The sequence below is a fragment of the Myripristis murdjan genome, chromosome 12 (assembly GCF_902150065.1).
Source record: "Myripristis murdjan chromosome 12, fMyrMur1.1, whole genome shotgun sequence".
Lineage (NCBI taxonomy): Eukaryota > Metazoa > Chordata > Actinopteri > Holocentriformes > Holocentridae > Myripristis > Myripristis murdjan.
The window spans coordinates 5,642,089-5,667,913 of NC_043991.1; the positions used below are offsets into that span (position 1 = coordinate 5,642,089).

At 39.5% G+C, this 25,825-nt stretch overlaps 1 protein-coding gene across 1 annotated transcript in view; it reads right to left on the bottom strand.

Annotated features, from left to right (window-relative positions):
- Positions 1 to 25,825, bottom strand: part of LOC115368952 (transmembrane protein 132C) — a 153,258-nt gene that overhangs the window by 26,252 nt on the left and 101,181 nt on the right. Inside the window, exons 4-5 of the mRNA XM_030065414.1 lie at positions 14,476 to 14,619; positions 2,022 to 2,230 (exon numbers count right to left, since the gene is read on the bottom strand). Of these exons, the coding sequence (XP_029921274.1) occupies positions 2,022 to 2,230; positions 14,476 to 14,619 (353 nt within the window). The remainder of the gene's footprint in view (positions 1 to 2,021; positions 2,231 to 14,475; positions 14,620 to 25,825) is intronic.

A 25,825-nucleotide genomic window follows, 5' to 3' on the forward strand; every position in this document is an offset into this window, starting at 1 on the left:
TAACTAGGTTATCACATTTTTTTCTTTAAACAATTACCCTGCATTACGAGGAGAATCAGGGGTGCACGATATTAGATTTTTTTTTTTTTTTTGCCGATATCCGATATGCTCTTTTGGTCGTTTGCTAAATCCCAACACTGATGTATGCACACCTTATTTTCCACCTTATTGCAGCGAACATCAAATCTCTCCTGCAGTGGAATGAACATTTTATTATGGCTGCTCTTCTTGCGGTGGCCCACTGACAAATGCAAACGTAAAATACAATGCTTTTCAAAATGTACACATTCCCAGGGGAAAATTCGAAAAATACTTCAACTTAGATTACATATCATATTTCTTTTTTTTTTTTTCTTTTTTTTTTTTTATTAGGCATGCACACTATTGGATGTTTTGCCAATATCTGATATGCCGGTATTCATTTTAAAGCCTTTACCAGCCGATACCGATGACATACTGATGTTATTGTGCATCCTTAATCATATTTATTATTGCCCTTTTGTGCTACACAATCAAGTAGTACTTACACGGTCTACATTTTATGTTCTGTCACTTTTCACTTTAAGCAATTATGTCTGTGCTCAGTGTTTTTATAACCTCCCTGCAACTAAAAATAGAGAATAGTTCTGCAGCCACTTTGCTCCCCAGCCAAGGTGCTGAAACAAAAGCATGAACCAGAAGGAAACCACATTCTGCCACTAGACCAATGCATTATTAGACACTCACTCACTCACTCACTCACTCACTCACTCACTCACTCACTCACTCATTCATTCACTTACTCACTTCAGCGACTGTCTCACTGTCCCTATGCAATGCATGTGAGCTCTTCCTGTCCTCAATATGTGTAAATACAGAATATGTTGGCAAGTTTTCTTTATTCTTATTCAGGGATTGTTTAACTTCTTAAGCTTAGGACCCCCTCAAAAAAAAAAAAAGAAAGAAATTTGGACTTCCCTTAAGGACTACTTGGAAACAGTCCACTGATTAATTTTTGGGTACACATATACTGCCTGAAAAAACATTTTGTGTCCCAGCTCTCTCCAAACTTTAGAGTTGGTTTAACAAGCAAAGATCTCGATGCGTAATATCTAGTACTGGAGAAATCCTCACTGCAGACAAAGAGCAAAATCCCGAGGGTTTACTGTTTGTGAACTTGCGTGCACCCTGTGATCATGGATAATGTATGCATGTTAAAGAGTGAAGAAACCCCCCTCCGATATGGCTTTAAAAGACTTGAAGGAATTCTTCATCCATAATGCATGATATTTGTATCAAGTGCTCACCGTGTGCTGCCTTGAATCCAGACGAAGAAAGCTTTACTCGCAAGCCTTCATGGTGAATTTGTATTCCAAAAAAAATGCCAGCCATCTCTGATCCGGCAGGGGGGAAAAAAAAAAAAAAAATGGACCACACTTTTACAACAGCAACGATATCAAAAGTACCGTTTAAAAAGCTCAAACTCGCGTATTTTTGCTAAAATGATGCACACAGGCCACTTCCGGAAAATCCCCTCATGCCGACCGTGTAATGTACGTTGGGAGTAATTAGCTTATGGCTGCATACCGGAGACTTGGATTATTCTGCATGACCGGTGTGAGCTTTTTAGACTGAAACTTTTGACAGCGTTTTGCTGTTGTAAAGCCCACTGGATCAGAGACGGCTAGCCTTTTTTTTTTTTTTTTTTTTTTTTACACAAGTTTACCTTGAAGGCTTGCAAGTGAAAGTTTCTCCATCAGGGATTCGAGGCACCACATGGTAGGTACTTAACACAAATATCATGAATTGTGTGTGAAGTATTCCTTTAACCGCCTGAAGTTCCTTTTACTGATTTTTCGATGCTGCTGCAACAAGGATCCTCAGATTTATTCATGTTAACAGGGCAGCTGACAACAGTGAACTCTATTTTTGATATTAAACCCAGAAAAAAATATGTTTGTGTTTAATAATTACATGTATTATGTGATTATTTTAAGTTATCAAAATTATTGTTTTTCAACTTGGCTTTGATCGGGCTTTACCTCCTGTTGCCAGCGGTAACAGGGACCCTCCACCCTTTGATCTGGCTGAGTTCAGGGTCGGCAACATCGATCAGCAAGGGCAGGCGGGGCATCCATACGCTCATCTCCAGCTGGGAGCTCAGGAAACTGTAGGTGAAGTTGAGCGACACCCTGCTCTTCCCCCTCGTCTCCTTCCCGTTCACATAGACATAGTCACAGCGCTCCGACACCTGGGCGAGGTAAGGGAGAGAAGAGGAAAAGAGGGAGCAAGAAGGAGGTGGTCAGACAGAGATAAAGAGGAAAAAATGTAGAATCAGAGGTTTATGAATGCATTTGATTAGAGATTATGTATCACTGCTTTATAATACACCATTCATTCATTCAAAACTGTGGTGTTTGGCAGAGCTTCTTACTACATGAATACAGTTACACTTTACCTGTGAGACCCAAGTTCAAGTCCCACCTCTTTTTGTATGTGATGAAGACTGTGCTCAATTTCCAATTTTTTATACCTAAACCTAACCTTTCCTTAACCTTAACCAAGTGTTTTTATGCCTGAACCTAACTTTACCTTACCTATCAGACCTGAGTTCAAATCCCACTTCTGGCAAGACTTTTTTGGATGTGATGAAGACCGTGCTCAATTTTTTTTTTTTTTTTTATGCCTGAACCTAACTCTTCCCTTAACCTAAACCAAGCATTTTTATGCACAATCCTAACCTTCCCTTAATCTTAACCAAGTGTTTTATGCCTGAACCTAATCTTCCCTTAATCTTAACCAAGCATTTTTATATCTGAACCTAACCTTCTCTTAACCTTAACCAAATGTTTTTTATCCCTGAACCTAACCTTTCCGTAACCTTAACCAAGCATGTTCATGCCTGGATCTAAACTTTCCTTAACTTTAACCAAGTGTTTTATGCCTGAACCTGACCCTTACTTTAACCTTAACCAACCATGTTTATGCCTGAACCTAACTTTCCCTTAACCTTAATCAAGCATTTTTATGCCTGAGCCTAAACTTTCCTTAATCTTAACCAAGTGTTTTATGCCTGAACCTAACTTTACCTTAACCTTAACCAAGCGTTTTATGCCTGAACCTAACACTTACCTTAACCTTAACCAAGCGTTTTATGCCTGAAACTAACCTTTCCCTTAACCTTAACCAAGTGTTTTTATGCATAAAACTAACCTTCCCTTGATCTTAACCAAGCATGTTTCTGCCTGAATCTAACATTCCATTAACCTTAACCAAGTGTTTGTATGCCTGAACCTAACCCTTAACTTAACCTTGACCAAGCATTTTTATGTCTGAACCTAACCCTTACCTTAACCTTGACCAAGCATTTTTATGCCTGAACCTAACCCTTACCTTAACCTTAACCAAGCATTTTATGCCTGAACAGTGAACCTAACCTTTCCTTAATCTTAACCAAGTGGTGGGGCATGACCAAGCTGCGGTATTTGATTAGAAAGACAAGAATTTAATGAGAATGTGTTGAATATTTTAGGTTCTTTTTGTCCGGTCTCTTAGTTTTTCACTAAACACAGCCTCTTCTCAAATACTGTGTGATGGAAATATCTGGCACTCCTTCAAGGAAATGTAAGGTGTCAAGTCTATTCAAGCACCTGTGTGAGCATGTGTGTGTATGTGTGTGTGTGTGTGTGTGTGTGTGTGTGTGTGTGTCTGTGTGTGTTAATATGCACACAAGAAATGTGACTACTCTTTGGTGGAAAATCAACTTAACAGATGGAGTTGGTGAAAAAAAAAACAAAAAAAACACAGACCTGTTTCATCCAAGCACAGAACAAAGCGCTGGTTCAAACCTTGGCGCATCGTGATTGGCTGGATGAAGTACAACTCAAATCAGTTACCGAGGCGCTCAGATGTATGTCCAACATAGACAAATGACATAGCAGGAACATCTGAGGCAGCTATCATTATCTTTAAAGCGCCAGAATCTCTTCATCAAACTTTCCCCCCCCCTCTCTCCCTACAGAAGTCGAAAAGGACCGAAATCTATTTTCCAATCTGTCGTCGGATTTTGTTTATAATCACTTGCATTTCAATTCATTTGAAGTTCAAATATCATCATAAGCTTGATTGGCACAGCTGGTAATTTCAGCACATGTCCACAGCGCTGGAGGGCAATTGCTTTTTCATAACAAACCGGACACAAGAAGACAGTCATCTGTCTCCCCTTCCTTACATGTAACTTGGCAGCTTTACTTTCAGATGATGTCAGACCAGCCCCTATCTCTGTGGAGCGACGCTGACAGCTCGGTAGCTGTCAAATTTCTCCTCCTCCCTCTCGTGCCCTCTTTCTCTCTCTCTCTATTTCTCTCTTTCCCACTCTTTCACTCTCACCATGCTTTGCTTTCCATTATCTGCGATGCATGTTGCTGTTCCTGTCATCAGAACAGGTTGTGCTTTGCAAAAAAAAGAAAAAAAAATCTGAGACGCAAATCAAAGAGAGTAAACTCAACTGTAATTCGGCTGACTGTCAACAGTTCTTAGGATTGATGTTCCCCAAATTACATTCTGTAATCACGTCATCTATAAAATATTGCCAGCGCTCAGAAAAAGCCTGGTCTGCCCAACATCATGTGTCAGGTGTTTAACTGCGGGATGTCAGTCTCCCGGTTTGATTACTGTAACATTATGTGGCATTACTGGATTGAATCCATTTGGCTGTCAACACTGAAAGTGCATATCAAATCGCTGCGGTGAACTGCATCGAACCAGGTGGCGCTTGGCTCGAACAATTTCAAAACAGGAAAAGCACGTTGTGATCGAAATATTGCCTGGAATAGAAAATCGAAATGTGACAAAATGACAAAATGAACCGTCACCTAGTTACCGTCTCATTTGGACTTATGCATAAAGTATCTTTTATTGCTTTTCAGTCTGTTTAACCACTTTATCCCTCGCACACTTTCTTTAATCCCCCTTTTACATCCTTTCCATGCAATCTATTATTAGAGGAGATAATAATACAGTCGTTGAAGAATAGGAGACTATAAGCCTATAAGGGTGCAAAATTTTTATTTTAAGTGAAGATTACATTCAACTAGACTAAAGCCGCTCTCAGTCAATGCCTTACAGTAAGGGGTTTTAGACTGATCTTCGAAATTAGTGTGGAACAGCCTAATTGGAGCTAAATCTATTTTTAAATCTTCTGGCGTGTATTGCCATTAGGGAAAAACTGACTGTAGCTTCACTTTTGAATAGTACAGGCTTGTAATGTCAGCGGACCGAGAGAAAATCCTGAATTGCCTTCTGGTTGTTGCACATACAGCGTGTATATGTGCTGTGCATGTGTGGTTGGTTTAAAATGGGATGTGGTGGTCTGATTTTGCCGGCGCTGAACAGTGCGGTGCTTGTGTCTCAGTGTGATGTGATGATCGCCGTATGTATCAGAAAAAGCAGATCGATGTAAATCAGAGAGTTTGTTAGAGGGTGGATGTGCCCTTTGACACCGACACTGACACACACACACACACACACACACACACAGGCACACAAAAGCATGCAGTGATGTGCAGGATTTCTAAAAGCAGCCATCCATAGAGAGAGGGAGAGAGAGAGAGAGAGAGACAGAGAGAGAGAGAGAGAGCTGAAAAAATCAACTTCACTCCTCATTGAGTCTCTTAAGGCTCTTCTGTCTTTGTTCTTTTCTCCATGTTCATTCTCTCTCTCTCTCTCTCTCTCTCTCTCTCTCTCCCGTCCTGTTGCTGAAATCAATTTATTTCAAACTATCTCTATCTTTCAATCTCTATTTTTGCTGCTCTTTGTTTTCTCCATTCTACATCCCTCTCGCTGTCGTGCGGTATGAATGGTACTCGAGATGATAACAATGAAGATTTAATTGAGATCTCTGAAGGTGGGGTGGTGGGATGGGGGGTGGGGGGGTGCCCTCTGCATTGCATAACAAATTTGGCACTTGACTGATGTCTTCAGCGCGCTCTTATCTCCCTGGATGTGTCATGGAACCACGTACAAATCAATGTCGCTCCTTCATGGAAACAATCGAACGTGTTGCTTTTCGTGCTGGCTTGGCATTACTCCACGTCTCACAAACTCACACACACACACACACACAGATGAGGAAACTACACAATGCATTTCAAAATGTGGTAGAGATGAGTGCATGATCAAGTAAACAGATGGCAACCTGAAGGTGTCCAGGCCCGGAGTTAGTGCACCAGTTAAAAGACTTAGACTGCAGGTGTGATGTTCACAAACTCTCCCATTTAGTCCAGGGCACCAAAGCCCAACATTTCACATGACACCACTCAAGCTGGCAAAGTCTGGTTGAAATTTTTGAAAGGACACGTGATATTTTGCTATAACAGCCTCTGGTAAGTGGTAGCTCTTTCAGTTTTCTGCTTATGAGTTTTCTGTTATACACTGATTTTTGCTGTATTTCTGATTTCAGGCTCAATTCCAGGAGAGTAATTATCATTCTGTTATCATGTGTTTGGTATCATTTCAATGGGTAGGGTTCAGGCTTTCACTGGAGTCCCGTTGTGGGTGTGTGTGATACACAGTGAGGCCACAAGAACTGTTCAAAATGTCAACAACACACACTTTCACCTGATTTTCGCCTAAACCATAGCATATATTTTATCACTGTGCCATCTAGGAAGGTCAAAGATTCAAAAACCAGAAAACTAAAAAAAAACTAGAATACTGCTGTGACTCTAAGGATTCATGAAATATATGAAATATATAATTTACCCACACTAGGACACTGATCTTGTATTGATATTTCAATACTCAGTTAAATTTCAAATTTCAGTTTTCTGCTTATGAGTTTCCTGTTGTACGCTGATTTTTGATGTGGGTGTGTTTCTGATTTCAGGCTCAATTCCAGGAGAGTAATTATCATTCTATTATCATGTGTTTAGTATCATTTCAATGGATGGGCTCTGGGCTTTCATTTAAATCCTGTTGTGGGTGTGTGTGATACAGGGTGAGGCCACGAGAACTGTTCAAAATGTCAACAACACACACTTTCCCCTGATTTTTGCAAACAAAACAAAACAAAACAAGCAAAAAAAAAACCTCCAATACTGCCATGGCTCTAAGGATTTATGAAATATATAATTTACCCACACTAGGACACTGATCTTGTATTTTTAGATGACTGTGTGTCCATACAGCTGTTTCAGTTCATCTTCAGTTGTGGTAATAAGGGTGACAATGTTCAGCAAGAAAGCTAGGTGGAAAGAATCACACTGCTAAATTACGCCTCTGTAAATACACTGATACAAACACAAGGCGGTAAAAGGCTTGTCAAAACCTAGACAAAGAAATATATTCAAATGTTCAACTCTATTAAACTACAGCGAAATACTCAGAGCAGATGAACTCCCTTTACAACACAGTTTCCTGAAAATTACATTCCCGAACAACAAAAGTGCATTCTCAATCATGTTTAGAGGGAAATGTATTTTGTCACAGATTGAGTTTTGTTTCTGATACGTTTCAAGTTTAGGTTGAGGTTAGTGTTGTGACGCCTTTGCCCAATAAAAAAGGCCACAGAGGTTGCTGATAGATTTGTTTAGACGCATGCAAAATGACAAAATGTCCTCTGTTTCCAATAAAAATGCAACTTATTACAGTCAGTTCAGTTTCTTAAACAGAGCACAGCCACTTTCTCTGTAATAAGTGCAACTTATGTCCATTCATAAACAAAAGAAACATGAATTGAATTGCAAAACTAACACTGCACAGTCAAAAACGGATTGCTTCTTCCAAGTCAGCAACACCACATCAAAGTTCTTGTGGGAATTAGGTCTTTCCTTCCTTTTTCTTTCCTTGTCACATGAATTATCAGAGTTACCGCCACTATTACAGGTGTGGTTATGTTAGCTGAGGGCCCTAAAGCACAGGGAAGTTTACTGAAGATTAGAAATGGCATGTTAAAGCTCCTCAGTGTCATCCAGGACAAGTAAAACAAATGTGTGAGACGTTAAACACTGAAAGGGGTCAAATTGGGTCAAAATATAATCGGGTTAGGTTTAGGCACCAAAAATGACTTCAGGCTTCAGACTGATCACAAACAAACGTAACACACTTTTCCCTGGAAACACACCTTAGCATGCACTTCATTTGTATGAGAATGTAATTTTTAGGAGACAGCGTTTCTCCTTGAGGTGCATGAGTATTATAATACAAGAGGCTGCACCTCAAATCAGTTTGCAAACTTAACTTTACAATAATTTGTCTACACAGCAGACAGTCACAGCTTTGATCGTGTGATGTTTTCTTAAAAGATTCTCACTTACAACAGATAATATAAACAATTTCCTTCACTTCTACAGTATATACATTGCAAGGTTCCTGGTTCATTGGGAAATATTGTGTTTCTTGTATATCACAGTGATAAAAGTAAAAGAATACTGACATAACTCCGGCTGAAACAGAAATCAAACCAATAAATGCTGCTTATTTTGTGTCTGTTTACTGGGCTGAATCATGCTGTTCACACTAATTTATATTAAAAATCAATCCTCCCAGGAACAAAGCACTGGGAGAAGGTAAATAATCACTAGCTGCATAGGTAATTTCATATTTAAAAAGCATCATTACGTTTCCCTGCTGTTCATGCTCTATCGTTAAAGTATGTTTTATTAAGAAATAATCCAACATAATTTGCCTTTGCCAGTCAGAAAACATGGAAATAACGTGGCAAAAAAGGGAAACGGTCCACGGAGTGATGCTGCTCCTTGCCCTCATGTTTGCACCGTGCGACCCGCGATGCTGACACATTGTGGAGTAGGCGAGTGGAATTAATTGTAAAAACACACTCCGGGTTTAATTATGGCTTGCTCCGGCTGCTGCTGCCACCGCCATCAACACAAATCATCCCGAGTCACAGGGAGCCGGCGAAGAGAAGAAGGAGAAACTCCCCAATCAGCACCGGATCGCTAATGGGAGACGTGTTTCATATTTGGAGTTGGACTTGAAAAATCGGACGGGAGGAGCTAGTGCTTGTTTTGTGTGTGTGTGTGTGTGTGTGTGTGTGTGTGTTGGGGGGAAGGGTGGTGGGTGGGTGGGGCTGCCCTACCGAGGTCAGCGTCACAATGTGTGGTACTCAGAGGATAATTAAACCCGTTGGGAGCTTTGTCTTTTTCTCTGTTGCATGAATGTACAGTACACAGAAACACACACACACACACACACACACACACACACACACACACACAGCGCACACGGAGCCTTTTGTTTCTCATGCATAATAAAACTCTTTTTCTTCTCTCGTTTGCCTCTCTGTCTTCCTTTCGCCTGATACAATGAGGAAAGATATTAACTGCAGCTTAAGTGACAAGCTCACTGTTCACCTGCCACTTCCTCACACAAGAGCTGATGCCGAGGAAACGAATGCATGGGAAAAGCTCTCCTTCAGAAAAAGAATCATCGTGCTACAAGCTAGAAATTCTGAAATTTGAACTTGTAGTTTGAAAAAAAAAAAAAAAAAACAGTTATTAATTACATGTTTTTTGTTGTTTGCAACCCTGTCACCTAAAAATAACCTTCCCATACAACTACAATGCATTCATAATTGTTTTGAGGGGCATTTCTGTCAGGGATATTGTTTATTTCTGACGTATCACAAATTTTTTAATCAACATTTCTGATATCACATCATGTTGGGCAGCATTTTTTTTTTTCAGTTTTGGCACTTTGGCCACTGAAATCGCTCGCTTAAGATTTGAGAAAGATTGGGTTTGGGCTTAAAAATCACTTGGTTAAGGTAACATAACTTAAAGTTCGCAACAAATAACCCATCCGCCACGCCAACTCTGTCCTTGTGCGGCCTTCAAACTCAGTGATAACAAAGGTCTTTGTGATACAATACGTTCCCCTCTGAACATAACTGCAGTTTAGTTGTATGGGAGCGTAATTTTTTCGGAGACTGGGCTCTGTTTTGTTATGCTGTGGCCTGAAATAGAGCCTCGGAGCAGGGACACGCTGGAAGCTCAGGGTTTTTGTTTACCCTACCCGTCAGTTTCTGGCCTCACTGTGTTGATGCCGTATTGATCTCCGACTGTGTGACTCTTGGATACAGTCCTCGCTGCTAGAGGCAAGAAAAATGCGGAAGGAGATGTTGGTTCTGCACCGTCTTCCTAAACTAGTGTGCACTTTTTAACAGATGAATATGAATTACGAATCCACTGTTTAAGGTGAATGTGGCTTTCTATTTTGACTATCATATCCGATAAGGCCGTTTACGCTTGATCCCAGGTTACAAGATGATCTGAGTGGAGGTATAATTTTTACCAGTTAACCGGTCTAATTTTAAACTTTCTACTCTCCCTCTCTCTGAAAACAAGCTCATGTTTAACTGCAAGTCTTTTGCTCTCCCTCTCCATATTCCCTGAAATATTGAAATGACCTCCCGGAGCCACTGGCAGAGCCAATTCACAATAATAATTATGAGAAACTCGGGTTGTTATTATTTCTGTTTTATTGCGAAGATGTCATTTGCACGGTCTTGCGCTGCTTGCACAGGATTTTGTGCACTACTACTCTTTTCAGGAACGATGTCCATGCTCATACAATGTTCAGACACCGTGTAATGCTTGTAATTTATGATATGCATTTCATCCAGTTCAGCAGGCCTATGTAACTGGTGCAGGATCTGATGTAACTATCCCCTTATTCTGTTTGGATGAGGCTTTAACAGAAAGTGGGTTGGCTTAGCAGGTATCTCACTGGAGTCATTAAGGTATTTTTTTTCCCCTTTATTTTCATTTTTATTTCTATGGGGGACAATGCAGATTAATCAGCAGCACTGTAAATGTCAGTGTCAGCCACATGGATCATTTTCAGCCATTTTCCTTGGGGCGTGATGTTAAAACACCCATTAACAGTGCACAATAGCCATTAAAATAATTCAAAATCAATAGATGAACATGCAAATCTCTCAAGAAAAGACAGTTTCACAGAAAGGATAGGTGTTGGCCAGCAATATATCAGCATAAGCACCGTATACTAACCTCAAAACAAGTCAGTGCAAGATTAAAAAAAAAAAACATTAGAAAAACATGAGATAACAACAGATGCACTTGTAGTAGCAGTCGCTCACTATATCACCACTGCAGCATTGAATGCAAATGGGAACAAAACAGACTCCTTAAAGTTACATAGAGCTTAACTGGACTGAGGTTTTCACATTTGACCCGTTCCTTTTCAGACGTGGATGATACCTTGGTGTTCCTTGGCTCGCACACAGATTTATTTAAAACTTTGCCTTCTGTGTGCCTTCCTTTAGTGCGGTGGGAAAAAAAAAAAAAAAAAAAAAAAAAAAAAAAACAGCCTGTGGACTTTCCCTCTTTTCATGTCTCTCTGTTGAGGCGATGCCATTTAAATACTGCGTGCCTTGAATTCAGCTTTGTTTAGGTCGACTGTGCACACAGATTGAATTGGCAACATGCCCTTGAGACATTCATTTAATAAGAACACAAAATATCAAGGATTTAGAACAAAGGGAAAGCCAGCGACATTTTCCTAATTCTATTAGACACTAAAAACAAAACAGTAGATGTCTGCATCTTTTTCAATCGAAACACAGCACAGGAGCCATTCGTACATTTACAGCAATTCAGAAAACTGACACTCCATGGAAACGCATGTTTATTCATTCCTTCATTTGCTTTACCTGCCTGTTCCTATTCACAGTTTGACGGAGCTGGAGCGAATCTCAGCATACAGAGGCCAGAAATCCATGAAAGATTTTGTTTGTTTGTTTTGTTTTTTACATTCAGCATTACAAGTCACTGTTTAAGATTGGTAGCTACCTCATGCTCACAAAGGTCTTCATCACACCTGGGGATCATGTTTTTGCAAAGCATGCACGAGCTGGGAGGTGCAGCAAACATAATTCTGTCAAGTGATAGCAGCACAGCAACTTGTAAAATACCACTGTTACCAGCCTACAGTCATATTAATTGTCAATTAATCATATTAATCATTAATCCTGCATTCAGTTAATATAATGCCGCAAGGTGGATGACACACACACACACACACACACACACACACACACACACACACACACACACACACACAAAAATGAAATCAACATTTACAGATAGCAAGCTGGCTGCAACGACTATAACATATTATAATGGAAAATCATATAGTGATGGAAAATCATATTCTCATAATGCATCATAACTGTAGGCGTTAGACAAGATATTAGATATACAGCAACTGACAATGCTCTAGAACTAATGTTTATATTTTCTATCAGATTGTATTAAAAAGGATAATAATGTTTTTTAGACTCCTTATATTTCCCAGTGCACTTTGCACCAAACATTTAATGCACTAATCAAAATATGTAACTGTGTAGGTCATAAGCATCACTTACAGTATAAGTTATCATAGTTTTTTTTTTTAATATACCAGCCTTTCTTTATATATATATATATTATTATATATATTAAAAGATATGTTTCCCAACAACAAATGCTTTGCTTTACCATTCACTCAGTAATAAGTCACTGTCTAATTGCTTTGCCCATTACACTGACTCATATGCTTGTCATGGCCATTTCTGTATCACATGCTGATTGAATTTTAATGGAATGTGGTCGTGTCCTATCCCTATAAATTGCTTCTTGTGCATCTATTTTGATGGAAACAGGCATGCAGTTGATAACATACGTGTACACAGCCCTTGCCAGGGTCAGCCGAGAAAAAAAAAAAAAAAACAAATTTGCCCACGGTTAGCAAACCCTTCTCTCAGATTCATGATCCTTGCCCTCGAATTACAAGTCCATGCCCACGGATTTGCCCTGAAAATCCAAGGACAAAGGTTACAAATCCATGGACACAGATTTGTAATTTGAGGGCACGGTTTACAAATCCATGGGCATGGATTCGTAATTCGAGGGCACAGATTATGAATCCAAGAGCACGGTTTGTAAACCAAGAGCAGATTTCTAAACCAAAAGTACAGATTCACACATGGCTCTTTTTTTTTCTTGAGCTGAGCCCAAGGGGACTCTGCACAAATGACATTTGAAAAGCAGCAATATCATGGAGTCTATCCTTGATTTTGTGGTTTTTGTGTTTTTGTTGGACCAACATACATATTCTTGGTGCATCTGCATCTGTTGTGGGAAAGCGGCATAACTCCAGGGTGGGGAATCAACGCAGTGGGGCATGCATATAAAAACATAATAAAGCCCCACTGCACAATGCTTCACTCGAGGTCTCAATCAGACCCATGGTGACTTAATGCTCATTATGTAATTACAGAATGATTTATATAGAATGATACATGTATGTCTACTGTTTTTCATGTGACTTACAAAGCACATACATGACCACATACCTAAGAAATAAGTCACTTTCACCAAAAATTATTTTTGGAACCTAAAATCATTAAAGGCAAGGTAAACAAGCCGGGACCCTATGTCTGTGGAAAAACATTTTGCAGCCACTTCCACAACGAGTGTGCATGGACAAATTCTACACCACAGACGCCTTTTATTAATGTTATTTACAGCAGAACTTAACTCAACTTAATTTGTAGAGCATCTTTCACACGAACATGCGGACTTTTTACGTAATCCAGTAAAAAGGGAATTACAGAATTCTAAATGGCTAGTAGGCTAATAAAAGTGTGAGGGAGCATTTCAGCATGTCTCTGACTTTGGCAATATTCCTAAGATGAAAGAAGCATGGTTTAATGTCCTTGTTAAAGTGAGAATTCAAATTTAAATTGGAGTCAAAAATCACTTCCATGTTTGTGACATGTGTTTTAATATGTTTGCTAAGACCTCCATGTATTGAGTGCAATTTTTCTCTTGCCGCTATGGGTCCTATTAAAGACTCTATTTTTTTTCCCTCATTTGGTTTTAAAAGGTTTTTACCCATCCATACATCACTGTCAGTGAGAAAAGCAATAAGAGCATGCAGCGCATTGGAGTCACTGCGCAAAACACAGATGTACAATTGTGTATCATCAGCATAAACAAGGTAATTTTCTTTATCGCAATAGTTAATAATGTCTCCAGGTGGCAGCATATGTAATGAAAGCAAAACTGGGCCGAGAATGCTTCCTTGAGGAACACCGTACTCAACACCATGAGTCTCTGATACATCGGCAACCAGACTGTCAAAAATACTGTCGCCCAATTAAATAAGACTGAAACCAAACTAATACACAGTCAGAGACCCACCCATTTCTAAGGTCTGTCAATTAAAATTTTGTAGTTGATGGTATTGAATACTGCACTGACATCTACGAGGAGAGCCATACTCTTTGCAGCAACAATGATTCTCGCATCATTTGCAACTTTCAGTAGGGTTGGCTCTGCACTGTGGTTTATGCTAGATAATCAGATTGGAGCTTTTTTAAAAATGTTGTAAAAATGTTGAGAGCCTTGACAATGAAACAGAAGGCAACTAAAGCAAATAAAGCGAGTGCTCACAACACATGTGCACACTCACCTTGACAACGTCCTCATCTGTTGACTTGCACTCCACCGACTCGGTTACATCAGAAACGGCTCCGTCTGTTCCTACGGTGACTACCTTCACTGGCACAGCAACGGTTCGCCCGGTGAGGACAGCTGTGTTGAGTATCTCGGTGTCCTGCAAGGGAACACAAAAACACAAAAATGAGTATGGTGACTCTTAAGAGTTAACTGGATAGCTGTTTGGCCATTAAACATTTCAACAAACATGTCTAAAAGTAAGTGCCACATACAGCCAAAAGTGGTAATGGGCAGGATCCAAGCACAACATGCTAATTTGCCCATAGAGAACAGTGCACTAACAAATCAAGTTATGAGGCTTAATCCAAGACGTCACATGGAAAATGATGGCTGCTTTAGAATTGGGTGGACATTTCTGGGAGAGTCTTGGACTGTTTTTCCTCATTGATTCATTCAGCTCCTCAGTTGTGCAGGTAACATGTGGTGTACCTCAGGGTTCAGTTCTTGGACCGATTCTGTTCTGCTTACCATCACGTCATATCATTCGTCACCATATCATCTCATTTCACTGTTATGCAAATGATACGCAGTTATATTTATCCATTTAGCCATCTGACTACAAGAGACTAGCAAGACGACAGACCTGCATAGCTGAGGTGAGAGACCAGATGTCTCAAAACTTTCTACAGCTAAACTCAAATAAAGTAGAGGTGCTCATCATCGGCCCAGAGCAGCTCCAAAATCAAATCAAGCCACTGATCGGCCACCTCATCCCAAATATTAAGGATACTGCTAAGAGCTTGGGTGTTACCTTTGACGAGGAGATCAGTTTTACTCAAAACACAAAAAAATTGGTGCAAGCAGGTTTTTTCCAACTCAATAACATTTCAAAAATCAAACCAATTTTATGTTTTAGCAATACAGAGAAAATTTTCATGCTTTTATTTCCTCTCACCTTGATTATTGTAGCGCCCCGTTTACCTGCCTTAGTGCCCAAGGTGTGGCAAAATTTCAGACCAGTTTCTTTTAGGATCCATTTAAAACTTTTACTTGGCTTTCCATGGCCAGGCTTCAGAGAGCATTAAAGAACTCCTCACTCCTTAGTGTCCTAAAAGGCCTCTCAGATCTGCAGGGTTAGGCCTCCTAATGGTTCAAAAGTCTAAATTAAGGTCAAAATAGGAGATCAAGCTCCTCGGCTCTGGAACAGTTTCCTGTCAATCTTAGATCTGCTGACACTGTATCGGCTTTTAAATCCAACCTTAAGTCACGTTTTTACACTCTGTTTTTAAGCTTATTTTAATATGGTCACTTGTTTTATGATTAATTGTCTTTTTTTTTAATTTCTTTGAAACTGAATTCAAATTGTGTGCTTTTAAATTGATGTTCTTGTGTCTTTGTTTTATATATCCTAATGTGATTGTGGTTTTATGTGGATTTTATGTGTGCATCTCACTTGAAAAGTGCTATGAAAAATAAAATCACTATTATTATATTATATGTCTTAGTCCCACTGACTTGGGACTCACTCTATTTGTTTACAGTGTTACGCTCCACCTCACCTCCTCAAGGCACAACATAAGTGAATTAGAGGTCACTAGCATCAGTGTAAAAATATCTGATAAATAAATTAAATACTATAAGAGTCAGAATAAGTTAGTAGTTGTTTGTTCCATGAGAATCATTTTCCTGGAGTAACTGAGGAGAAGAATTGATGGACGCATGCAGAATAAGAAGGTGAGAAGATGGAATGTGTTTATATCAAATATGCAAATTAACCTAAACTTGTTAAATGTAGTGTTTAGTTTTCTGGGCGTAGCTCTGGGCTTCCAGGGTAACAATTAATACATGATGAGACCATTTCTTTATGTCGTAGGAAGCTTGAACATTTAGCTTGTTTACATAGAAATATGTGTAATTATTTTGCTGTTTGATCAGTCATTTGCTAAGTCTTAAATTTTACTGTGTATAGTATACAGTAGGAACTGTGAGCTCAATTTTTGACTCAGAAAAATCGTCTATAATTGTCATGTTTAGAGCATTCATAAACATTCAGAGTTATAGGAGTTCACTGATTTTGCTCCTTATGAAAAGTATCGAGTGATCAACTTCTGAATTGTTTGGATGTTAAAGGGAAAGATGTAAAATTACTTCTTATAGTGCCGCCAGAGTCGAGAGTGAGACTTTGAACCCGTCTGCCTCGTCTGGCTGCTGTTGCTTTTGCAGTTTTTTCCTCTCCTAAAATACTTTTAGGGCAGAAGAAAATGAATAATAATCCAAACAAAAGCAGTGGGGTTCCAGCGCTTTGTGATTGTTTGACGGTAATAAATACAAGAGGTGAATGTTCACAAGACAAACCTAATGAGTGAGATAATGCAGCAACAAACCACCGCATCATGGTGAGAGCGAATACTTGATTTAATTGGTTGGAGGGGTTTCTGAACGTTTCTGAACTATGGAAACTAAAAACAATGGCACAATGTGATGTGATGTGTGTGTCTGTGTGTTTGTGTGTGTGTACTCTGAAATACTTTTTTTTTCCTGTTGCAGTTTTCCACAACGAAATTTACAAAGTGCTTCACAAGGACCGAGCAATAAACAGCCAACACTTTCAAAGTAAAAAGTAACAATGACAAAATGCACAAAACGTCAAGTATAAATACAGTATATAAAAATACATAACGCAAAAACATAAAACAACAACAAGATCCATAAAATAAAGTGTATTGTGTATAAAACTATAAAACAATACGTCGACATAAAACTATACAATACAGTAAACATATAAAAGGAAAGTGTGTTTAAATCTTGTGGAGAAAGCAGAGTCAGATAAAAGCTGCTCTATAAAAATGGGTTTTTACAAGGCGTTTATGGGAAGATAGTGATGTAGCTGGTCTGAGCCCTTCAGGTAAGGCTGGACTTTTTTTTTTTTTTTTTTTTTTTTGGAGGAAATCTACTTTGTGCCCTAAAGCCTCCCGTAAAGCTCAGTTACTGTTTAGATGCGGTGATTGTGGAGGTCATGAAAGTCACCTGATGTACGCCTGGCGTTCAAGAAACTGCTCCCCAAACTCTCTGGGAATGCCAGGGGAGGACAGTGAACATGCCATTAGGTGCAACCGGGCTGGTAAAATGGCCTCGTATTCACTGCACTGGCCATTAGCTGACCATGCAGAGTAATTATCAGACCTAGAGAGACCTAACATGAGCTCCTCACGTACAGCGGGCCACAGCGGCGTTCATTTACAAAGGGATTTGAATTTTAGTTTTCATCTGAGTCAGATTGTAGTCATTTATTTGACATTAGTCTTACTCACGTTTTAGTCAGAGTAATAATTTTAGTCACAGTCATTTAGTCAATTTAGGCAGATGACAGGATTGTACTCTAAAAATACTTGTGCATTTTCTGTGAGGGAAATGAAGAGTTTCTTCCTCTTGAAAGCATTAATTTTTCCCAAGGTTGCAACGTCAACGCCGTGTAATCGCTGTGGTTAAAAATTTACAAGAGCGATAGCAGCTTAGTGTTTGTTAGGTTTTCTGTCTTGTTGGAGAAAGGGGGCCAACCTCTCTGTCAGTCTACCTCTGATGTTTTTGTGCTACTATTTTTCATTGGGATTAGACAAAAAAAAAAATCATTTTAGCTTTGGTTTTGACAGAGGAACTTGTTAACGTAATTGTTTCATCCCATCATGAAAAAAAGGGTTGTCAACAATTATTTTTCATTTTACATTTTTTGGTGAGGTCTTCATGCCTCATGCGCCTCACGTCTTTAAGCTAGTATACCACATTAATTATTGATTTCACTCCTGTATACAAGAGGAACCAATTAGAAGCAATATATCCGTGCACTAACAACTTTTTTGGCAGCAGCAAGTGTTATTGTTGGATAGCAGGATTAAAGGTCGTAAATGCACTGGATTTCCTGCATGCTGTGATAAACAGAGCCTGCTGGAAGTGATCGTCCATGGCAACGGCCGGTTATTAATAACAGCGGTCATTATGCAGAAATATCGGGCCGCACAAGAATTGCCAGAATTGAGCACTCTAGAGCTGCGTGATCAAGATTCATGTTTTCTTCTCAGATGTCGTCTAAATACAGACTGCACTCTCTCCAATGGCACATGAGAACGAAGACATCATGTCTGCACTTGTCTTTTATTTATTTATTTTTTGGGTAGGCCCACCCTTTTACTAGTGATGACTACCATTCACTTCCAGAGGAATGAGAGTGTCACCTGTGTGTCCTGGGAGAGGCTGAAAATGAACTGCACTTTTAGTTGCATTGTGCTTTTAAATCACAGTTTCAGATCTGGGCTTTTCTTAAAAATGTCTTTTTTCTATGACAGATGAATGCAGACTTCAGTACTTGTTCACAAAGTGATTCATCCAGCTCAGTTTGTGTTGAATGCTGGTCAATAGTGTATAAGGGTGCTTTAAGTAAGTGCTAAAGGTGCAGTCCGTGGCAAAGTTATGTTTCTGAGGAGCAGGTGTGTTCATATTTGGTTTGGATATTGTTTAACACAAAAAAGGTGTATTATACTTGTCCTTTTGCTCTCAGTATGTTATTGCTCTTATGTTTTATAGTTTCTTGTAAACCCATGCAGGCTGGGCACCTTTTGGCACATGATACAAAAAATGACTTGCTATCCAGTGCCTCATAGTTATTTAGAAGTTTGCTATCTTATTGTACTATGTATTATTCTTATATGGCATTTGATATGTGAAATAAGGTTCTTGTTGTTTGCTGATATGGCTTATTCATACTTTTTCTATTTTTAAACTATTATTCCATTGAAAAACGACTGTTTTTCTGTTATGTATTTTTACGTATTGATCTATGGATTATTGTTGCTTGGATGTTGTTTGCCATGTGTTATTGCCTAAGTGCTGCAGATTTCCGATTGGCTGACAGTGACGTGAGTGTTTATATCCTGTGAACTGTCATGTGATTTGGATGATGAAGATCCTGTTGGGTTGAAATGTGACATAGTCGAATAAAGTGTTGGGAGCTGTAATCCAGTGTGAGGATATTTTTCTCCTTGTACATCCAGAGCCATAGCGATATATGAAAAGCGTGTGTGTGTGTGTGTGTGTTTTCAGTTGAATGTGGGTGAAGTCATACACATGCATTACAGCTATACCAATCCATTAACCCAACTTGCTTCCTTTGTGGCCTGGATGGCATTTACTGAAGCAAAATAATTACCCTTTTTTTTTTTTTTTTTTTTTATTACCATATACTTAAACAATATACAGCCTCCTTAACATTAAAAAAAAAAAAAAAAAAAAAAAAAAAACAACGAAATAATGAGTAGCTTACAGTGGAGTAGGATTACACCACAATCATTTCAGTCTCATTTACAGCTATTCCCAGGAACTCATTTCATTTCATGCGAACGCAAGTAACTTTGATAACAATACGTTATGTCAAATTGCATGCATTGAATAGTGATCACAAGATACACTTGAGAATGGATTGCTTCACAGAAGAGCAGGAAGGAGATAATGAGATCAATTAAGACAACGCCGGGTAATCCCTGAGCTCGCAGTGTGTTGGTTGTACAGAGGATTTGCTGTGGTTTCTGCTCATCACAGCTTAGTTTCAATAAAAGGCAGCTAAGAGGCCTAAACCTTTGAAAGGCAAAGGGAAACTGGTTTGCAGACAGCTCTTTGTTCATCGCCGCTGATGCCTCTGTTGTGTCTTTGTTTCTCCCCCCCCTGCCCTCTCCTTTGAGAAAAAACAGATAACATTATTTAAAGCTCAACTGTAGATAATGGAATTTCAGGCCTATTAATAAGAGGTCCTCTCTCTCTCTCTCTCTCTCTCTCTCTCTCTCTCTCTCTCTCTCTCTCTCTCACTGTATAGATTTTTCCCCCCCGTATGTCTTTTTGTTGTCTTTAACATGTGTTTGAAACTTAATTTATTCAGATTTTCAATAGTATCCACCTAAATACCCTTTAAACTAGTGGTTCTCAATCTTTTTTTGCCCCTGACCCCATAAAAAAAAAAAAAAAAAAAAAAAAAAGAGAAGAAAAATGACCACCTGTTCAGGTTGTTTCATTCCGGCTCTTTCTTAGACCCATCTGAGTGAGGAGGAAATATGATTTTCATTCCCATGTTAAATTATGTGTCATAATTTGTTGCATCAGTTTTTATGTTGATGCCATTTGTTACACATATTTTGTGCAAAATTATCACCATGGTTGGCCACTTGAAAAATAATGAAAAATGGTCAAAAGTTTTTCAAAAATACCACATTAGGACAGCAAGACGTTGAAGAACACCATGGAAAAATTGCTGTGCTTTGATTTGGTGTCAAAAATGTTTCACATGTGGAGATTTTGAAGAATTGCATTTTTCAGCAATTGGATGATGAAGATTCTGCTCTGCAAATGAACGGCCTCGCTCTCTAGTTTGTGGCTGTAAAGTTTCATGAGGCTGTGATTCTCCTAGAGGTCACCATAGGTCATTTTATACAGTGACGTCCAGTTTTGAAAAAATGCTCTGCCTGCAGTGAAATGGCTGCTACGGGGGTGAACATCATCACACATGAATCAAATGTGGCTCATTGAATCCACAAGAGTCTCAGCTTTCCAGTCAAAGCCAACTGATGCAGCTCCAAGACTGTTTAGGCCCCAGTCTGCACACACACACCATTTTACAACAGGCCACAGGAACACATGTGGACTGCAGGCTTTGGGGCCCAAACTGCATGGGATTAGCAGAAGGTGGGCGTGTCTGCAAAAGGGAGAGCTGGAGGTCAGAGGTCAAGGCACCCCTTTGAAAATAGCAATGCTAGTTTTTCTCTTGCCAAGATTTAGCTGAACTTTGCAGCGATATTTATCCCACTTAACGATAACCCAGCCATGCATACTTGACATCAGTCGACTCACTAGTCGTCTTGTTTCGTATGATACCAGTATCTTCACTTTAGATTTAAAACTGAGTCCGCTACGTCCTTTGAAAGACAGTTAGTCAGCCAGGCCTGCTGATGGGCCAGCAGAACGGTATGGGGTTAATTACGAGAGGAGATGTTGTGTTTTAAAACTGCTCAATATTTCACAAGAAACAGAAAGAAAAGTGTGAAGAAAAAAACATTGTGATAAATTTGCATATTAAAATGTTTTTTTCTTTTGTTTATGTCTTAATCTTCTTGTGACCCCCCCATAAAATATCTCACGACTCTCCGGAGGGGTCCCGATCCTCATTTTGCGAACCACTGCTTTGAGGTAAAGGAAAATAGAGAGCTCTTGATTCTTTATCTCGCTGGAGTGAAGGTCACAGTTCTTACTGTTGATTAGATTGCTGTCGCCTGTTCTTCACAGAAAAAAAAACGAGCTCTTTTCACTTTGATTTCCAAAATGGCGCTGACAGGCTGGCGTTAAAACACCAGCACATGTTAATTCTCTTGTTGTTTAGTTTTGCACAGCCAGTTCACTGAAATGAAATAACATTGAAAATTAAAAGCTGACACGGGTCCTGAGCTGAAGCGAGCACACTCTCTTACAGGAACGAGCAGCCCATCTTTTTTAGTTCATTAACTTTCACTCCTCAAAACCTCTGAAACGGTTTCCATATAAAGATTAGAGAGCATGGCCAGATGGAACAGGACGTCTCCATTTTCTGTTTCAAAGCAAAGTCTCAGAGAGAAAGCTGAAAGAAAGAAAACCGTCCATCACGACATACCTTCGGCACCTTTTAAAGCAATTCCAGGAACACTCAGCATTTCACTCACAAGTTTTCAGAGAACTATATCACCATGAACGTCTTTCAAAAGCCTGTTCCAGGAAATAATCATTCGTCTTCATTCGTCGTATTTTTCTGACCATTGTTGAAAAAAAAAAAAATAAATAAATAAGTGCAACACAATCCATTCTTCTAATTTCCAAGAAACATAAGCTCATACAACAAGGCTTTTCTCCATTGTGTGAAAAGTTTGCTCGTATTGTGCTGTGTCACTTTAACTATGATATTGTTTCCACGAATGTAAACTTACTTATATTTCAAACATATGATTAAAAATTACACTTTAACCCAAATCTTTTCTCTGTGCATCTTTAGATATTGTTTGACCTAACCACTACTGAGAAAAAAAAAAAAAAAAAAAAACGATTAAAATAAAAATAAACCAGACTGTGGATGCATACAGCTGGACTATAAGTATTCAAATAAATGTGTAATTGTAGATTGAAGACATAAGATTTCATTGATTTATGTTTAAAAATGTGCTTTATATGTCACTTTATATGTAACTTAGGCAATTTAGAGCAATGATGGTAAACTAAAATAGACACACACACAGTGAATCTATTTATATAACACACAGACTTATATTTACTCTAAATCATCACCGGATTCAAATGACCAACAATCCAGGCTATATAGCTTATAATCATATATTTTAAGGGAGGTTGCACAGTCTCTAATGGCAAATAAAGACCTCGAAAGTGTGTGTGTGTGTGTGTGTGTATGAGGGGGCATGTCTGTGTTCACTTATGAGCCATTAACACCGAATAAACACTATCAAAAGAGGAGTTGAGCTCTGAGACCATGCATAATGGAAACTCTCTCTCTCGTTTTCTTTGTGCATGTGCATGTGTGTGTGTGTGTGTGTGTGTGTGTGTGTGTGCGTGTTTATTACATCTGGCCTCACTCAATATTCAGCTCTGCGTGGCTCAATCTCCTTGCCCATCTAGCCTTGGGACTGAAATTAAGTGAGATTTGCTGTGACAGCTGGAGTGATGCAGGAGGCAGGAGAACCAGTATCTTTTTCCCCACTAAGTCCCCCAGCCTCTCCTCGGCCCTCGGCTGGCCGCCTAATAACCTCCCGGGGTTATGAGGGACTCGAGTGCATGTCTTATTCATGGAGCCTGTGTGTACGCAGCAGTAGGTGAACACTTATACCCCCAAGCGCCCATATTATTAGCCTATGTGAGATGCATGGGCACTTGTACACACATGCACACACACACACAAACCCAAGGATATAGTCGCACACATTCATTAAGTTCACACACACACACACACACACACACACACATATGCTTGCAGACACACATGCAACATCCTCTCCTGCCGTCCAGACAAAAAAAAATAAATAAATAAATAAATAAAAAAAGCGAGAGGCATGGCTCCCCTCTCGCACGGCAGCTTATCTTAACAACCTCTTGTTGCGGCACAGAGAGCAGAGCGAGAGATGAGGAGGAGAAAAAACGCAGAGGGGGGGAGCAGGAGGAGGAGAAGGAGGGAGAGAATCAATAAAAGGCCATTACACCTCTATACAGCGGAGGGTGGGAGGGTGGAGTATGTGGAGGCTGATACTGTGGCCGATGAATGATGTGTGTGACAACCTACCATTGCTGAGATAATACTGTATGTGTGTAACATTGCAGGCTCAAGGACAGAGGAGTTTTAAAGGCACAGTACGCCGCTTCAGTGCACGGACGCTGGATGTTTGACTTGATTCTAGTGGTTCGGAAAAAGCCGCTCTTGAATTTGGAGAGCAGATTGTGTATTTTTTTTTGTTTTGTTTTAAGCGGGCATTATTTTTATATAATCCTAAAATGTGGGAGCTGCTTTCGCACAGCTGGATGCACCTGATGTTGGGAAATAGCACTGCGTTCCCTGGCCGTCACAGGAACGTGCGCGGGAACCACCGGACCAAATGAGTCCCACGGGACGGCGGCTCGTACTGTAACGTCTCAGATGTGCTATGTTTAGCAGGAGACAGACTAAGGGGGGCTTGAAGGCTTCCAGCTGTCCAGATGTTGACTCATCAAATGATGTTTTACATATATATATGTTTTTTTTTCCTACATTGCTCAGGGATCTAGGTTTTGCATTCTTTACAGCAAGGTCTTTGTGTGCCGGCGACGGGTGCAAGCAGCTCCGGTGGCAACATGCCATAAAAATAGTTTGGTGAAGGTCACAGTTTTTGCCAGAGGAGTGACAGTTTCAGCCCGGGACACATCTGGTGCAGGAGCAACTTCCGAGTGGCCCAGCTTGAAGCTTGAGCTTGAATCAAATATGCCATTTTAATAGCAATTTTAATATTTAAATTAAATTAAATTACATGTAAAAATGTGTAACTCCCTTTTGGTTTTTAAAAGAATAGTTTAAAAAGCTACAAGTGTTACTGATTTTTTACTTTTTTTTTTATTTCTGGAAGGTAGCTTACCTAATACCTATAAGAATGTAGGACAGGCATATATAAGCACGATGCCTCTGCCTGTGCCTTTTCTGTCATTATTTAACTCTCACTCTTGATTACTTTGTTTACAGTACACAGTCTATACTGCTTATTCTCACTGTATAATAGGTTGAATGTTGCACATGCTGTTTCTATTTATTGTACTGTGATTGTATTGTAAAACAGCGGTGACAAGGTGCAGCCCAAGGGCGACAGCAAAGACAAAGAGAGGTTGCCACTCTTACTTACGGGAGACAAATAGGTTTATTTTCTTTTATTTTAGGCTATTATATGTTATTATAGGCTGCATAAATCATAGGCTAACACATGTAGTCAGTGCATTTACTGAGTGTGCCAAACTTGTCATTTTACACCACACCACACTCTGTGCAAAACTGTAAGCACTGGTGTCGACATCGCTACACTGTTTTGCCAACTGCCTTTCCACATTAAATGCATGTGCAAACACTTTTAGATAACGAGTTCACACACAAGTCAGAGCTTGAGCGCTATAAATAGGCCATATGTAAACATCTGGTTCAAATGGAGGCCAACACTGGACAGAAAGTAAGAGCGCTGAGAACTAGAGGAGGAAGACGAGGAAGAGGAAGTGAGGAAGTAAGAGGAGGAAGAGGTTTTTCATTTCTACTGTCAGTGTGTAGTTGGTGCTTGGTGTGCTTATTCAAATGGTGTGCTTATTAAAATACACATTTTTTCAATGGGTTTGAAGGGTTTTGCAAGAATTGTTTGCTTTTGCAAGAGATGAATAAGGTTTTGTGGTTAGTCTCAAAGATAATGCCTAAGCAATCAGAAAAAAGAAACGACTGTAAAACATGATGTTTCTGTTTCCATCAGGGCCTACATCAGATGAACTAAGAACAGAGGAGGAGGACAGACAGTTTCCTCCACAGTCAAATGATACTGTCAGGTCCCATCAAGTTTAGTGTTGCACTTCCTGTTTTATTTTGTTATTATTCCCTCACTTCCTGTTTGTTTCTTCCCACTGTCTTGACTCTTTGTGTGTCCCTGCCTTCCAAATCGCATACTTATACTTTTTACTTTTAGTATGTACTGCAGCTGCACTTACAAAGTATGTAGTTTAGTATGCAGTATGCATGCGTATGCATACTATTGGGACACACTACATACATCATCCCTGAAGTCCGACCCTCTCGCTCA